The sequence below is a fragment of the Lutjanus erythropterus genome, chromosome 1, assembly GCF_056507025.1.
Source record: "Lutjanus erythropterus isolate fLutEry1 chromosome 1, fLutEry1.hap2, whole genome shotgun sequence".
In the NCBI taxonomy this organism is placed as follows: Eukaryota; Metazoa; Chordata; class Actinopteri; order Lutjaniformes; family Lutjanidae; genus Lutjanus; species Lutjanus erythropterus.
The window spans coordinates 33,538,962-33,557,520 of NC_139317.1; the positions used below are offsets into that span (position 1 = coordinate 33,538,962).

The 18,559-nt window shown below is 41.4% G+C and overlaps 1 protein-coding gene across 4 annotated transcripts in view; it reads right to left on the reverse strand.

Moving 5' to 3' along the window:
• Positions 1–16,450, reverse strand: part of shf (Src homology 2 domain containing F) — a 136,441-nt gene extending 119,991 nt beyond the window's left edge. Inside the window, exon 1 of one of the 4 annotated variants that reach the window (XM_084720270.1) lies at positions 15,507–16,450. In XM_084720270.1, the coding sequence (XP_084576396.1) occupies positions 15,507–15,938 (432 nt within the window). In that variant the 5' untranslated portion in view covers positions 15,939–16,450. The remainder of the gene's footprint in view (positions 1–15,506) is intronic. The other 3 variants (XM_084720278.1, XM_084720287.1, XM_084720296.1) reach the window with 3 other exon arrangements.
• Positions 16,451–18,559: the final 2,109 nt, after the last annotated feature.

The following is an 18,559-nucleotide window of genomic DNA, read 5'->3' on the forward strand; positions in this document are numbered from 1 at the left end:
AATGCTGGTTCTTCAGATCTCTGCACTCTTACCCATGTGGGGCGGCTTTCGCACGGCAGCCGGAGTGAAGCCAGTTCTTTTGGCAACAACTGATTTAGCCTGTTGTTGATCATGGTTTGCATGGGAATGCTTCCAGATGCAGCAACAGCAACACCGATACCCTGCACCACACTTCAGTAGGATAAATATCAGCAATGCATAAAATAGCGCAGTCAGAACAGCTTTGAATGAAAACAGGTGTAATGCACATAATGCACACCTGAACAGTTTCTGCAGTGTAATCATGGGTTATTGTGCATTATGAGGCTTTTATAGCACCTATATTACGGTGTACTGATGGGTCATAATTATTCAGTTCACTTATGAGTCATGATCTATATAGACACACAAACACACACAGTGAAAGGAATGAACTAGGCCTCAATCAATGCTGGAGTAAGAGGTCTAGTGACCATTATGAGTGCACATTCAAATCAGAGACATTCAGTCTGTAAAAAATTAATACTTGTTATGTTCCAGGCAATCACAAAGAACCCCAAGAAACTTCGACCTGTAAAAAGCAGAGTTGGAACCAAGTCATTGTTTTACAAGTCACAAGACTCAAGTCTTTGCCCTCAAGTCCCAAGTCAAGTCCTGATTCATAAACTTTGAGTTTTGAGTTCTAAACAAGTCATAATATAACAGCTTTCCAGCCTGACTGAGTTACAAAGTTAGAAGTTGTTGTGGCTCCATCTGTAATTTTTGACCAACATTTTGCATACTGGAATTTGTTTTTTGTTGACCACAAAGCAAACAAAATTATCGTTGGTATAATTTTTTCCAACTGGATTGGTTTAAAAAAAAGTGGATCCGGGGAATTATCTCGCTAGGAAGGAATAATTTTAATGTTTGTTGATTCGGGAATTTAATTGATTTGTGGTTTCACACTTTTTAAATAACACTTTTTAATCTTTGGGTTTGGGAGAAGTATTTTCAAGTTAAAAGGCTTCAGTCCAAGTGAAGTTATGAGTCATTTGTATTAAAGTCTAAGTCGAGTAGCAAAGCTTTATTTTGTCCAAAGTAATCAAAGGTGAGAGTCCAGTCTGCGCCGCTTCAAAATGTCTGTCCTTTACATTAACCAGAGAGGTCTTCATGTCAGTGAAAATGAACATCTGCAACTGCTTGAACATCTGTCGTAGAGTGATGACACCATCACATTAACAGAGGAGACCAGATGTGGTTGTGAACAGAATTGAAATCATATTTTCTAGGACTACTTCTTTTGCTACTAAAACCCTACAGGAAATACTTTTTTTCCCTTTGAGAAAAATTACCGCTGTCTACCCCGATATCTACAACATCCCTGAACAGCATTCTGTCCAGAGACAACAGGACTTATCTACATCAGATATTCTGTCTCTTTGTTTTCCTTTGGTAAACACCAATATACAGTTAAACAGAATTCTATAACATAATTTCTGGAGATATTTATTACTGCATTTGTAGTGCAGAGGCCTTGTGTGGATGTTAGTATTTGCCCCCAGGCACATCTAAAAGCAATTAAGAGTATATTGTAGCATCCCAGAACACCACTTTACCTAATTTCAGCCCTCAGGCACAGCATGTTAACATTACACTGAACTTTTACTTATATTTAGAGTAAACAAACAAAATAGCAATTCTAATGAGTGTCTGTCCTCTACTGCATGGTGTCCACAAAATGTAATGGATTTATTTTTGCTTATGCACGCATTAAACTAAAGTTTGTTTTGAATAATAACTCAATGCCAATTAGTAGCAATTGGTTTTGGAAAACTGAAGGAGACCTTTCTGTCAGCATTTTTTAGGCTGCAAGTTTCCCTGAAAGAGCTTGAAAGACAGGTCAGAGGTCACATCTGATTTTGAATTACGATGCATGAAAGCTCCACATGAGCTGCTACACATATTCTTGAGAGACACATGAACTTATAGAATTTGTGATTGGTCCCATAATGGCATTCATCATGAAATTCCTTGAGCACCCAATTCAGTTGTTTGATCAATTTATCTGTTCCACAAGGAAGTGAGAGCTGATAAATTTTTCCTGAAACATCTTTTTTCTCCTCATCCGTACAGCACTTGACTCTTGGTGGTTTTTCCCTCTCACATCCACATTAATCTGCAGTTGTCCACCCAAGTACAGCGCAGGCTTTGACGACAAAATAATTCCTGCGATACTCATGAGGTGCCACTAGTTGCTAGGGTTGGGAACAGAAATGCGGTGCCAATATGGCACTGGTTCCTATATGACCAGTACCTATTGGGCGAAATCACAACATAGATTACGGTGTCACACACGTGGACTGCCAATCGAAATAGCTGCCTTCTGATGCAGACGATATCCTAGTTCCTAGTTAACATTACATCAACACTCTCTCCACAGCTCTGGTAGCAGGTAGCCTTCCATTAGCAAGTAGCTACCTTAAACAACGTTAAAATGGCAAGCAGTAGCCGAGGGTTGTACTAAATAGTCTATTTAAGCTACTGAAGTATTGAAATTGACGGATTAAAATGCATGCAATGCATGGATTTCATGTCAGGTTCACAGCCGCACAAAATATTTTGGAGGGCTGCCATTGGCCCACGGGCCACACTTTGAGAAACCCTGCATAATGATCTACAACATGCCAACTGTGTAACATCAATACACTGACAGGCTATAAAGTAAGTAGATAAGTGTTACTAGGACCCCTCAAACAAACAGGCTAAACTGCACTTGGAGAGAACTAGATACTGGCCTCATCCATTCCTTTCTACACTTGAACAAATCACCTACTGGCTTCCGCAATTTTAAGTAGCTAAATGTATAACCTCACTTTTCAATAAATTCCGACTCTGGCTGCCCTCGTCTCCTGATGAATGACTGCATCCTCCTATAGCACCCAAGGCAGCGAAGCACAAAAAGCACCCCAACTTGTCCCTGAGGACCTCCTTCATTGAAACCCACTCCACGCCGCCACTTAAGGCCTCCAGTGGAGAAACAGGAGGAGGCCGTGGGTTGTACCCTATGAAGGTGCTCTTAATATGCGACAGATATTCAAGATTAAGTGCTTGACGACACGCTTGACAAAATCCAATTTCCTTCCTCTGCCCCCATCCCTCTGTGATAGATTTATTGGCAGTGTTTCTGCTACATACAGTTAGTAGTGCGGCGCAGGAGTTGATAATAATTCAGAGGCTACAATGGTGTGTTGGAATTTTATAAAATATGGTAATCCCAGGCCTGTGTGAATGAGCGATTTGTCCTCAACACGGCCGACACCAATTTCCCTCATCACTACAGTTACAATTATTGCAGAAACACTGATTTGTTTTTTAATTTGAGAATGAGGTAGTGGTTTTCAATGAGGGAAAATCTGCTGACACATTTTGGAGACTAGACATTCAATTCACTCCCATGTGATGCGGGTGCCACAGCGCATAGGCAAAAACAGTATTGTTTATCATCATGGCTCCTATAAGATAAAAATTGACACAATTAGGAAAGTAGGGCTTCGTGAAACAACACGAGGAGATCCACTGGGACGGAGGCTTTGATTTCGGGAGGGTGATTTATAGAGCAGGGAGAAAAACAAGCCACAGTCAGGCTGTAAACAAAGCTGCAGATTTTGATGTGAGGACATCTTGATTGAGGCTGGAAGCTCTGTGGCCTCAGATAGCCTCTGTGTGGTGAGGATGCACTGAGGTCCCTGCACGTCACAATGGAGCAAGCGCACGGGGTGGAGTCCCACACCGCTGCCACTGCTACGTGGCTTCCCACCTCTCTGAGCAAGATGCACACTTAGAAATAAGGTTTCCAAAAGGGTTCTTACTGAACAGGTGGAGTTTTGAGAATTTGGTTCTTTGTAGAACCCTCAGAAGACAAGAGGATCACAGGTAAAACCTTCATAAAAAGGCTATTTTTAGATCCCCCTTGGTGAGTTCTACATGAAACCCCAGGAATACAAAAAGGTTCTCGGCAGAACCCCCTGGGGTGGGCTCAAGATGAACCCCTTGGAATATAAAAAAGTTCTCTACTAAATCCGTGGCTGGGTTCTTGTTGGCACCTTTACCCGTAATTTACACCAGATGTGGCTTTGTGACGTTGCGTGTGCGCCGCGGTTTTGTTCCGTCATACGAGCGACTGCAATTTCCACCAGCAGAATTTCAGAAGCGTTTCAGCAGTGGAGCGTTTTGCCCGTCTGGTTATGTTTACTTGCTCTGATTTTGTTGATTAAGTCCTCTTTCCTTGCTCTTTGTCCTTCTACCATGTATAAGCAGGCTACGTAGTTAAATTCTTTATTTTCTGTCTGTCTGTCTTTATGATCGTGAGTCTGCACGGGGTCTTTTATTCTGAACATTTGAAAATTCGACCTGCTCTGTGCTAATTGACGCGCCACCCATCAAAAATAGACTTGCTGCGTATTCTCTGCAGAGCGGAGCGCCAAGCTGCTTCTGGGACGCAGCTAAAACGTGCCGCAGCGCATCTGGTGTAAACAAAAGAACTGACTAGAATGGCCATGAATTGGTCTGAGTGCCGCGGTGCAGCCATGACGCCGCACAGCCACGCCTGGTGTAAATTACCAGTTAGAAGGTGGAAAGATTCTGGATAGAATTCCCGGAGAGGGTTCTCGGTGGAACTATTACACCACAGAAGGTTTCTCTCTTTAGAACCTCTTATAGGGGGTTCTGGGTGGAATCTTTCTCAGATGGTTCTTGGCATAACCCTTCACGTTAGGTTCTAGGTAGAACTCTGAAAGGCCTCCAGGTGGAATCTTTATACAGGGTTCTCCTATGGGGACATGCTGAAGAACTCTATATGGTTCTATTTAGCACCTTTGTTTCTAAGAGTTTAGAAAAAGGCGAGAGAGGCTGTGTCAGGAGGGTTGAGGGACAATCACTCGTCTGTTGCCACAGAGCCCTCAGAGGAACACGCAGCAGCTATGTGCCGTCATCATCTGTCACTATTTCCGACATCCAGATTGCACATGTCGAAACAGCCGAGAACATTAACCCTGGTTACATTTTAGCAAGCAAGCAGCAGCCAGAATACTCAGCCCACAGAGAGGGGCGAGCACAGACTTGTCAAGTTAAAAAGGGAATGTCACCAAGCTGTAAACACTTCCTGTCAGGAAGGGAGCACTTCCTTAATCCTGGAGCAACCAAGCCATTCCTTATTTTCCACCAAACAACTGCAGATAGCGGCTTTCATTCTCCACCCGCATCCCTATCACTGTCACAGCTAATTTTAACTGTGAAACATACCCTCATCAGGCAAACAGTTTGTGTCAAGGAGGAGTCGTCTTAAATAGGGAGTGGTTGTTGGTCTGCCACCAGTCACATGTGGAGGCGTCTATATTTTAAAATTTATTATTGATCTTGACTTTTTTTTCAATATGCATTTTTTCTAGATGCTAGGTTCACCTACAAATGTTGAAACATGTCGAATATGTGCACTTTTTACAGCCATAATTTCTTGATGCCTGCAGGATTTATTTATAGGGACCTACTTGATTTAATGTATGAAGTGTTGACAGTGTTGAGATAAATTTGATTGTTATTTAAGGTACGTTCCACTGATGGATTGTGTGGGTTATATTTATTTATGGTTTTGTTAAATACTAGATTTTGATTGGCATTCTAAGGTCTGTTATTATTATTATACATTATCCTTTACATGTAATATTTCTTAATTTTTTTGTAATATTTATGGGTGTTTTTTTGACAATGCAGTTTAAATATTTATTCATTTTAATGCAAGCATTTTGGGATGTATTTACAATGGCTATAATACAGAGTGCTTTATTTTTCTGGCTCTGTTTTGGAAATTATAGTGTGTTTAATTGCCAATTGTGATTTTTTTGCATGTGAGGAATGTGACTTGTTGTAAACTAAAATCCACTCCCTGTTTGAGGTAGCTTCTCCTTGACACAAACTGATGCCTGATGAAGGTCCAGCACTGAAACATCACAAATAAATGTATTTCAAGTCAGACAATGTGAGAGAGGTCTTGTGCAACTTTTTGATCCATTTGCTGCTCTCCTACGCACCTGTCCCATCCAATAGATGTGCAAAATGTTCTTTTGTTCTCAACTGTGAAAACGGAAACAAGTAAAATGTAAGCTCTTGTGAATAAATCATAGGTCTGAGCGGCTTTACAACACGCTGAAAATTATTTGGTAAACTCATTGCTCATTCACAGAATGAAATGAAAGGAAAGACTGAAATCCCACTAAGAAGAAATGGAAGTGTTCAGCTTCCTGGTGGGCGCTCAGATCACAGGGCAGCTCTGTTTGCAAGACGGAAGTCTGGCTGCCGCCTGCAGTGTGACACAAAAACAACAGGCTGCATTCAACACAGGAGATAAAAAGGCAAATCAGATCTCTATGATCTCTACACTATACTGTATTTTGATGCAAAAATAACTATTTTATCACTGCTGAAATTTGCATAGTTTTTACAGAGGGAAGGCAGAGCTACTGATTTTGCAAAAGCCAATGTGTCACACAGATTCTCCCTTAATGCCTTAGATGGAAGGCAGGCTTAGGGCTCGATTTGTTTCCTTTTAATCTGCGTGTGACGATCTGCCTGCCCACCAGGACTCCCTCCTTCTACACACTCTCTCTCTCTCACACACACTCTCACACATACACACTGTCATTAAACAAAACAGAGCCATGTGTCTACAGCTCCCCAGCGGCTTGAGCTGCAGCGCTAGTCTGCAGGCTAATTGTGACCTGGTGGAATCATGTGACTGATGTTCCGGTGCAAAGCTAGAAAAAGCAAATCAAGCAACAAACACAACAGACTCCACCGGGACCCTTTAAAACTGAAAAGAAGGTTCCCAGATGGAGGGGAAGAAGAAAATAAGCAAACAATGGCTAAAGACCATCACTTCCAAGACCTATAACTTTCAAGCACATGTGATGGGAGGTTAAAACCTAACCATGACCACTTATTACACTCAATGATGCTGGATTTCAGTGCTGTCATGTAAATGAAACAGAACTTGTGGATTCACCAAAATATTATCTTGATGAAAAGCCAAAGCTTTCGGTGCTCAAGCGAAGGAGCACAACCGTATGGCTCTCAGTGTATCCTCCACCACAGGATGACTTCATCCTGCCACAGAGAGGCGGGGCTTAAGCATGTGCGCTGTTAGGCTCTGTGCTCCTTCCTTCCTTTCAAAGTGCCCTTCCAGGATTCTTATTCAGGTCACAGGAATCCACTGTGGTACTCTTTTGTCAATGAAAGAATTGAAAAAAAATCTTTGAGTATAAAATATGTTTGACATGAAACGAACAATTTGTATTATTCTGAGCAGTCAGTAATTAAAACTGAACATCTTGTAGACTTGAACTAGCCAGGACGACTTTGAGATTCTTAAAATAGTTCAGGAAATGCATGGCATTCTTTGACACCTCCATGAAGAGTGGGTCAAACTCACAATCGTGCCTGGTGCTTCATGCCAACCATATCACAGTCTAGACTTTCCTGTCATGAGTCAGAGTGGCCATGGCAACACACACTGTCTTTGTTATTTTGCACAATTTTTCATAATGATCAAAACAATTATCTACTGACTTGAAGATGTGAGTCACAATCTGCCCACCACTGACGGTAACAAATTTGTCACTACTGAGTGTGATTAAGAAAAACAACAGCTGCACAATCCACAACGTCCACAACACAGCTTTCACACCAATCTGTTGATTATTTCAACCTGGGTATCACACTGTCTCAGCAGTGGAAAATTACTTAAATTATTACTGTTAAGGCTTTACATTATTCCAATTATGTATTCATTCTGCTTGGATGTCCACAGGTGTAAAATAAACTTAATTTTAAAGGGATACCTCGGATTATTTAATGTGCATGAGGCACTTTTTGATAGTCAGTTTATTTCCGACAGTAAATGCTGGTTGGCACTAGAACAAAAGTTAAACAATGTCCTGCTTAGAACAGGGTGAACAAAAAAAAGCCTCTTAAATAAAATACCACCTAAAAGAACCTATATTCATTTAAGCGAACAACACATTTAGAATATTTTCACTGCTTTACTTTGCCATCAGACAGCTTTTTCAGAGGGGAAACTGCTTTTATATAAGCCAAACATCATTGTCTCCAAACCAATCAAGGATCATAGGCAAAATCAGTGACTTTACCACACAGAACATGGGAGTTGATGGTCTACCTCTGCCTTGATCTTTTATTTTGATAGTGTTATTGTGTAACATTGGTGAATCTGGATTATCCTCTTATACCACCAAAGTCACACAATAACACAAATATGCTAATAGATAGAGGCAACATTAGACCTGCAGCTCCCATGTTCTGTAAAGTAAAATTACTGATTTCACCTATGGGGTTTGGTCAGTTTGGAGACACTGGTATTTGGCTTGTAACATGGTGGTTTCCCATCAGAAGAGGTTATCTTACAGCAAAGTAATGCGGTGAAACTATTCTAAACATAGCATACACTTACACTGTTAATGAATTATTTATGCGTGCTGTTTATTAAGTGGCTAAAATACCTTTTGTTGCTGACCCTGTCCACAACAGTGCACTGCTTAGCTTCTGTGCTGGTGCACCTCACTGCTTCTTCTAACCTGGGATGTGCCAACCACTATCTACTGAAAGAGTACCTCATTCAACCCCACTTTAAACAATGTGAACTATCCCTCTAATTAATAACCTGAGTAAGAAAATATGACATTATGCCTAACATTATAGCGTTTTCTCACCAAAGAGCACAAATAAACAGGTTTCAGCAGCTGCAGAGCAGCAAGGGCACATCCTGCACCGCTCTGACATCCAGACGCGCCTCCCCCAACTTCCCCAGCCTCTCCAGCCTCTGTCTGATTTAGAAGGGTAGAGAACTTCACTTAAAAGGGGTGCTATAACAAAACATGATGGGCTCTGATGTTTTCATCCATTTTCTGGCTCCCTGAAGAAAACCACTCTCACAGACCCAGGTGATATTGACGTTTGTGCTTGACATTTCTCCTATCACTGGCAGAGATGAGAGCGCTAAAGGCCGGTGGGATGCATTTATAAAACTCCAATGATGTCTGGAGAGCCAGGGTGAAAGGCCAAGCTAAGATATTCAGGTTGTGGGGAAATGAAACTCAAGTCGAGTTCAGCCATGCTCTACGGGCACTGTAATCCACAGGCCAGTCAAAAGCCTGATCTACTCAGGCTGAGGTAGACTGTAGTTTAGCAGGTGTGTCCAGTGAGGACATAATTCAGCTCTTTCACAGACTGCAGTGCACCATCTCAAGATCAATCTAATCATTACACATGCAAATGGACTCAAAAGTATGCAAAGGACAAAGGGAAGGAAGTCAACATCTATTGTTCCGTGACAGCCTATTGGAAGCATCACTGCCTTTGTATTGACTGGCATTCACTGAGTGTGACATAGTTTTTGCAACTAAATACAATGTCTGATCTTTACTCCCAAGACAACTACATGTGACTAATACAGTTAGTTTGCTAAAGCTGAAGTCATGAACATGACCTTTATTTTGCCAGCATGTTAGAGTTTGGTACAACAGTAAAGACAGCACAGAGTTGTGTAGTTTAGGTTCCACGCTAGTACTCCTCCTCTACACTGACTATGGATAAGTACCTCATACAACCCCACTTCAAATAATCCAAACTATCCTTTTAAATGGGTCACACCTGTCTGGTCTTCTTTACTTCAGTACAACTGTATTCAAATTCATATTAACTCTTCAATTGATTAGATTTCCACAGCATCTCAAGGACAAGATGAAGTAACTTCACAAATGCAACACTTTCATCATCTTTGTTATACCTCCGTTCTTACCTGCACCAGAGAAATTAAAAATGACAGAAAATCTGTTCAAGCAGAAAAGGGCAGGGCCTATTTTGATAGATTTTTTGCAAACCAAAGACTTCATGGAAAGGAGAATTTTGCTTCAAGGACTCACAGTTGAGGTGTTAGGAGCAAAGATAGAAAGCGCTTTATAAATGACCGCATGATGTGACTGTCTGCACTAAAACCTAATCATTTTTCATCGATCTGAGTTCAACAGAATTTAATTCAATCCACTGACTATTTTTTTGAGATATCCTGTTAAAAAAAGACAGACCACAGAGGATCAAAAACTTTTTTTCTGGTAGAGGTAACCATGGTTTTCCACCTCCAGCATAATAAGTTGAAATGCTGAGCAAGGTCTTGTCAAAAGAGGCACAGAGGAGATGCAAGCACAGAGGAACTGTCTCGATCCAGATGCCTCTGTTGGCTGCTCAACAGCTGCCTGAGCTTTCTGATCCAACTGTAGGTTTCTATAGTTAGATAAGCCAGCTCGTGGGATCACTGAGTCAAAGGGACCCCGAGCCATGAAGGAAGCCAAAGTTAGACTGGAACATCAGTTTCCCAGGTGCACAGGCAGATACTGATGATGACGGGGTGCACTTAAAAAGGACTGCCCCAGCCTGTCAGCTCCGCGTTACTGCTTTTGTTTACACATTTCCGAGTGGGGCCCGTCATCACTTTCGCATGTCCTTGAGAGAAGTTAGGTTAGTGCTGAGTAGAGCGATGAGCTGGGAGATGAGGCCTTTAATTAGCTGCAAGGCAGGATGATAATTGATCATCTCCCTCAACTCACTCTACCATGAAGGGCTTGGCATCATTAAAAACAAAACACATCACAATGCTTCGGAAACTCAAAAGTGCAAGCAACAATCTGCATCAAAATAAAGCTCCACATGCAGAGCATAACTCACAATACCTATACAAAAATCCTCTGAATAAATGACCTCTTAGATGATTGTTGGCATAAAAAATATAACTGCAAGAAGAAATAGGGCACCTATGAAAATTTGCAAAACAGGTATTGCATGTTCAAACTTTCTTATGTTCTTTTTTTTCCCATGCAATCCTGGTGGATAGAAATGGACTGAGGGAAATTCACTTGACTCTGCTATTGGCATTTCAGGCATTAGGTAAGCAGTGATATAATTAGCATTCATGAGTCAAGTAATTAAAACATCAATGTAACCAAGCAGTGCTGTTAAGACACTTGTGTGCTCTCTGCTCAGTCTCCAGCAGTCAGCGTTTAGTCTGTGCACTTAAAAAGACTCCATTTACTATCACACTAATGTCCACCCATGTGTGAGTGTGTCTACAGTATGTGTGAGCTACAAGCCACAAACACTTTCTTTTTTAAACACTGTCCAGAAGTCTCTCTGAAAAAAAAAGCCTGAGAAAGGTAGCTCTAAAACTGTTCCAACATGGAGCTTCAAACAAGAACACATATTGTGAACTCCACACACTTTCAACCTTTCAACATCAGCCTGAGGGGAGAGAATCTGAAACACGCTGGAAACAGAGTGTGTTCTCCCACAGAGACTGACGAAACAACAGTGTCTACATAATGGGACAATCTTACATTAACAGCACTTTTAAAATCACCTGGAGAGTCCCTCTAAAAAGGATTACAAACAATTATCATGGCCAGCCACACTGGAAAGAAAATCCTTTGCTTCCAAACAAACTTTAATCCTCACAAAAGTTTAAACATTAAACCTCACAACACTCGCTGCAACAATGTAGCTACTGAGGAGCATGATTAGTTATTTGGAAGGGTTTTTATGCAAATTCTTCATGCATAATTAAAAAAATTATATGCAGAATGAGATGTACTTTGTGTCCATGCTCTCGGTTTTTGACATGGTTGATAATAGAGCTGCAGCAATTACTTGTTCAATCAATAACTAAAAGAACAGCGAACTATTCTGACAATCAATTAAACATTTTTGTAGTCTGCTGGTTCCATCTTCTTAAATGTGAGGATTTGCTGCTCTTCTTTGTCATTTATGATAGTAAATGGAGAGACAGTCAGAAATAATGTTTTGCTAAGCTTCATAATGTATTGTAATTTAAGGGTCCGGTCACACATCTGTGAATTAAGGGGAGTGACCATGAATTGGCGCCCTGTCTTCACCTCAAGATCAACTTTGGTGAACTTTGAGGGGGGCAGTGTGAAAGCCTTGACCAACAGCAAAGACATCTGGCAGGCGATGACCACTCTCCCACATCCGTGCATGTGTGACCAGTGTGAATCAGAATTAACCAGAAACTTGTGATTGGTCCCCATATCTGGAAGCAAGGGATAAGAAGAGTGATTGGTTTGTAAATAATTGGGTCCAAATCTCAACTGTATGTTACCAAATTGTACCTGAATACTGCAAACTCTCTGATGAAGGCTGAAATGTATAAGCAAGTGTCTATTGTGATGTGTGGCCAAATAAATAAGTGGGATACCTTTCCAGTGTCTTAGTAAATGAAAAGTCTTTGGGTTTTAGACTGTTTGTTGGACAAGAGAATCAATCTGAAGATGTCACTTTGGGCTCTGGGAAACTGTGATAAGCATTTTTCACAATTCTGGGGATTTTATAGACAAATAAATGTAACAAAGACTGAAAGGCGACATGTGTTTTTTGGAACACTCCCCTGCTGCAAACTTCCGTTCCCTCCTGAGGGTGTCAGGTGACTGACAGTAAGCCATGCAGTGAAAGCATTCAACTCAGCACGATGCAATAAGTGTAAAACTGACAAACTTTTTCAAAACCAAATTAAGGCACACTGATTACTGTGATGGATTATACAGCACAGATAATTTCCAAGTCTCTGGAAGCTTTTTTTTTTAATACTCTGCAAGATAGATGGCAGAAAACTCCAAGGGTGGCAACAACAGCCCCAGATATCTCCAGTTTGCTAAAAGTGTACAGACACCACTAACGCAGTGTGAAGACAATGGGTACAAAAAAACACAACGATATTATCTGATCTCCATCACACCTCCGTCTCCACTACTACACCGTTCTCATTTAACCTTCAGCACTTGACAAGAAACCTTTAAACCCCTCTCTCGACATATTGCTTAAGCCTGCCAGCTGTCAGCAGTGATTTAGCTCATCCATAACATCATCCATACTAGTAGGTGTGAGGTATTTAAACCATACCATACAATCATCTGCCTGTCTGTTAAAGCCATATGTGCACATGAGAGGAGGGAGAGGAAGGGCGCAGGCAACTGTACTCCTGACTGGGGGAGATCCAAATAAGCTTCAATTAACATGAGACAACAATAATCTGTTTAATCAGCTTGAACAGCTGCAGTGGCTGGATGAGAATGGTAATTCTGCTTTCCTGCTTGTTTTACTGATAACACATCACTGTAGGATTATCAAACCTGTATACCAAGTTCATGAGGGCTGCTGAAAGCAGTGGTTGACAGTTTGGGAAAACAAACAATGCCACAGAAGATGGTTTTATGAGCTTCACGGCAGTTCCTGATCTTTATGATGAAGGCATATGGGACATACAGTTGACAGTCATAGTTGTGCTTTGTGCGATCAAAACTGGGGCGAAGAAAAGTGCAGTCTTCCTTCATGCAACACTCCTGTGACAGGCTGTAGACACTGTGGAATATAAATAACAGTGCTGAACCAAAACCAACTGCGAACTTGCCGCACGTCACAAAGACAGGTGCGAAAGCAAACACAAGAGGAGGAGGAAGTAACATGGAGGTGAAATCCAATGACCAAAAGAAATCTGGAAACACAGTTGCGATTTATCTGAAGAGGAAACAGTAGTGCACAGTGTGTGTTTTTTCACAGGCCTGTGCTTTCTCCTCTGTACATGAGCTACGCAGACACTGAAACATTCCTCAGCTGGATCACACTCATCATATAGTGTCCTTAACCTCACTGACACTGAACATCTCAGGTTTCTCCAAATGAGCCCGTTGTGTATGAATTCCTAAGAGGCCTGACATGACAGTGAGCTCCAAGGCACGGCCTGCACTGCATTCTGCCTGTTTGTCTGTCTCCACGTTCACTGTGTGCTGACAAGTGTGCAACCAGCTCCACGCATAAGCTACAGCCTAAAAGGTAAAAAAAAAAAGGTGCAGACCACTATATTGCCTGGCCAATATTATTGGCCCAATATTGGCCTATCACAGCTATATATATCAGCTATATTAGCATATAATTTGTCTAATAATGACAATTTGAAAACTTTTTTTTACAGAACATAACGCAGATTTAATTTTTAATTTTAATTTTTTACTTTTAAGGGCAACATCTACTGCATATTTCATTCATTTTCTTAATTCAAGTCTAATGCATAGACATTTTTTGTTCTATTTGTGTTTTTTTTTATTTTATATTAAATTTCTTTACAGAGCATATAACACAGAAAGTGATGCTTGAGGTGATTTAGATTTAGCACAATGGGGAACATTTATGAGGACAAGAGGAGCTCCCTGGCAGTTCTTGTTTTTACAACCTGCCCCGCACTGACTGGCTGGATTAAAATCATCAATTCTAGAACTGATGGACAATTTATGTAATATATGTTAAACTATTTAACATGCTATAGAATATTTCACTTAAGTATTTTTTCTTATTTGTTTAAGAAAGTCACCTTCTGTGTACCTTTGCACAGTCACAAAGAAAAGATCTAAAAATTCCCTAAATTGGCTGTCGTATCAGTAGTCAGGGATTTTTTCACCACTAAAATCTGTATCACCACTGGTCTCAAAAATCCTATATCGGTCAGTCTTTAATGTATCAGAAAATACCAGTGAAAGTTTACTGTTAAACTGTAAAATATCCTGCCTCCAATTTGCATATACTTTGTCAAAAGTGTTTGGTAACCATATTTGAGGAATCATAACGATATATCAATGTCTGAACTTTTTTACACCCTAATATCACTCTCCATATCGGCCCAGAAGTCCAGTATCTCTCAAGCCTCTAATTCACAGACATGTGCCAAGAGAGGCTCAAATTATAGCCATATATCTATGATCCCATCACAAGTAATTCCCCCCCAAGGCAGCAGACATCACTGCAAAAATAACATTCACTAAATTGATCTGTCTAGTTAAAAAAGATTAGATTAAAGTTCAATTGGAGGCTATGGGAATAACTCTTGATCACATTGTTGCTTGGGAATAAACTGCAGACAGAGCAGAGCAGAGTTTGCCAGCACTTTGCAGCAAATTAACTGTCACAAAGTTAAGCATAAAGAGCACAGTTTTCCGATATTGAGGTATATGTGCTGTGATATTGAGCTGTGTGTGAACACAGTACACAGACCACAGCACTCCCTGTAGTGCAGGTTAGTTATTAGACGAGAGGTGGATGTCGCAACTCATGTGGACAGCCGTTGTGCGGTTGTGATAACAAGTTCTGCCGGTTGTAACGATTCATTCCTTACAAGAGTAGGTCAAGTACTTCATACAGACACCATGTATGATTTGAGATAAAAAAAAAAAAAAAGTTTTATGAGAAAAAATGCTAATTCTGTGGTTTAATTTTGCGGAAAACTGACAAATGATTAGCATATGCTTCACTGGGCTGTTTGTTTCAATAATTAGAAGAAAAAAACAACCTATAGGCAAGTTAAGGAGTGAGTTGTTGCACTATACTTGGCTACAGACTTTATGTTTGGACCAAACTTCACCCACCTTCTCCTTGTTGTCGTGGTCCGAGGGAGGTGAGGTCGGAGATTTAACACTCCCTACAGCAACAGCCTGGGTGACGGTGACACCGCCGCCTGGAGCCGGGCTGCTCTTCTCGATTGTTTCCACCTTGATAAGTCGGTGTTTTGGGGACACATACTTGATATCCGGCGAGCCCACAGTGTTCAAGCTGGAGAATGAAATATTTCCACCTGGAGTGTACGGGTCCTCGAAGTCCAGCTCCTTTTGTAGTTTGTAAGCAGCGAGGATGTCCGGCTGAGCGGGGCTCGGGAAGGTGGCCGCGGAGCTTGTTTGCTGGTAGCCAGGCGCACCGCCGGGCACACCGGTGTGACAGTGTCTGTAGTCGGGTTTCGGAGGCGCCGGAGGGGGTGCTTTGGTAGTTTTGAATCCTAGGTGCTCCTTGAACCACTTGGCCATGCTGCCAGTGCATCGCTCTCAAGTCAATGAATGTAGTTTAGTTCCAGCTTTCCTGCCGGCGGAGCCCGAGTCTTGTGCGTCAAAGTGGGATCCGACCTCGGGTCACCCGCGGCCAGCCGACCGGTGTCGGAGCCCGTCGCCAGTCTTCGAGCGTCTCTGTCGGTCCGGAGAGGAGGGGGGGAGCCTTCGCGGCCACAGGCACTTTCTGTTCTGCCCTGCCGCAACTCTTGTGTGTCACTCACTCACTGCTCCGCTGCTCTCCACGTCAGGTTTCCACACTACGCAACATGGGAGCGCTTGTGCAAGAGGAACACACCCCCCCCGCACACACACACACGCAACCTGCCCTCCCTACCTGAGAACATTCACTGCCACCTACCGGACTTCTGAAACTCTGTTATAGTCTGTTGACTGTTGTAAATTCCCGTCACCGCTACATGAGTGCGTCTCCAGTTTTGGAAAACCCACAAGCACCGTTCTCCGTCTGATGAGCGCTTTTCTCAGGGGTTCCCGGATGAGGGCTTATGCAGAATGACATGTGGGCTGCTAGATGTGAAGTGATGTACTGGAAGAAATAAAATGATAACAAGTTCTGTTCTAACATCCTAACATCCAGTCTTTTTTCAGATTTATTACACCAATTGCTGGTCCCCAACTCCAGTTTGTGAACCAGTACTACGGGAGTCTGGGGACAGTTCCAACACTTTTTGTAAAGTAATGTACATTTGTTATTTGGGCAAACTATCCTTTTATGTGACATCTGTTTGTCAAAAAATATGATTGTGATTTGATGTGACATTACTGCATTAAATATCCTGTTCTTGATTACAACACATCATTATTTTTAATAACAGATGCTATTAGCACCCAGCTATCAGTTGCCAAAAAAAGCTGTTTGAAGCCAGGGTCGAATAGCCAATGTGACTGTTTACACCAACATGGCAGAAACAAACCATGATCTTCTATTAACCCTAACCAAGTAGTTTTGTTACCTAAGGAGACACTGAAGTCATGCTTACCCCCAGAGGAGATGTAGTAGTGATACAAAATAATTTTGGTTACAAAGTAATGATGATTTTAGTAAATCAAAGACAATATATTTAATGAATACTTGGAATATTTAATAAAATATATTTTTTTCCAACAGGTATAGCAAAGAAATCCATTCGTGTGTATTAAAAGGGTTTGGATAGTTTGTACACTATGCATTGTTGTTGCATTGAAATATGGGGATTAGGATTAATTTTATTAAACATGTATTTCCCATTCCTCTCCAGAGTAAACATTGCATTATATTTCCTGAATATTTAGACTTTCAAAACATAATAAAAGTGTTTGCACAAAAGTCCTTCAGGTCAACAATATCTCCACCAATAGGACTCAAGGGTAAAGTGTCGTTTGCTCATTCTCAGTGCTCTCATGTCCAGATGGCCACTGCAGACTGTTTTAATTGCAAATTGCATTGCAAATGACCAGTGGAGGGGGATGTCGGAGTCTATATTAACACTGGGCACTGTTCTAGCCAAGTTCATTATACCAGTCCGTGAGTAGAGGAGGTGAGCTGTTCAAAGCTCCAATACCTGTAAACATTCCTCTCCGAGGTGTCTTTCAATCTTTTTGATGCACAGGGTCACGGGTTCACATGCTAAATACTAATTGCCTTTGCAATCAGAGGAGAGATGAAAAAAATCCCATTTCCTCATCCCAGAGACATACTCCAGCAACAGTCTGCATTAACAGGAGTCATTGCTGCAGCGCCGTGGGTTTTATGAAGCAATATTTCTCTTTAATAACACAACACATACACAGCCTTGAGCAAGTCACAGTGTACAGATCAGAGTTTAACCCTGGCAGACCCCTGGGAGAGACAACTCCATGCTCTGGAGATCAAAACAAAATCTATTATTTCTGTCCTGAAATCCTGCCATCACTGCACTTTTGGCACGCAGGGGGAAATTTGACCACTGCAATTTCCCTGCACTTTATAGGAATAATTTCACCCCACAGCCAGGACATTAATCTGTTTAACTAGTGCATTATACGTAAAGAGCTTTAAAAGAAAAGAAAAAACAAGCAAAATGGGTTCAAATGGTCTTTAGTTTATTGCGGCAGTGGTCGTTTCTGTTGGCAGTTCTGGGAAAAACATCTCTCAGAACAAACAGAAAACAGCCTGTTTCAGCTCACACATTACATGGTATATTTTCAGCCTGTAATATACATAGGTACATTCTCAGTGCTGCATTTACATGTACACACAGGATGTGATATAAATATTGCCAGTGCTGCGGGGTAATAGCCTGCTTCATGGTGTAGGTATTAGAGGATCTGTGGTGAGCAAGAGGAGTAGGTGTGTCATTTAGGTTACTGAGCCTGACTCACATCACAGATCTTTTATTGCATCGCTACAATTGCATTCACCGGTTTCCTCCAGCTGCCATCACTGACACCCTTTAAAATGCAAATCCTGTAATCCAGCACCTCATAGGACACAAATAGTCTCTTAAGTAGCCTACGCAGGCAGATTGCTTGCCAGGAGGAATTTATGTGGAAATGTATAGGATTTTGCTTGAGTTAGTGTACTTAACATGATATGAGAGGTGCTGGTAGTGTATTAGCACACA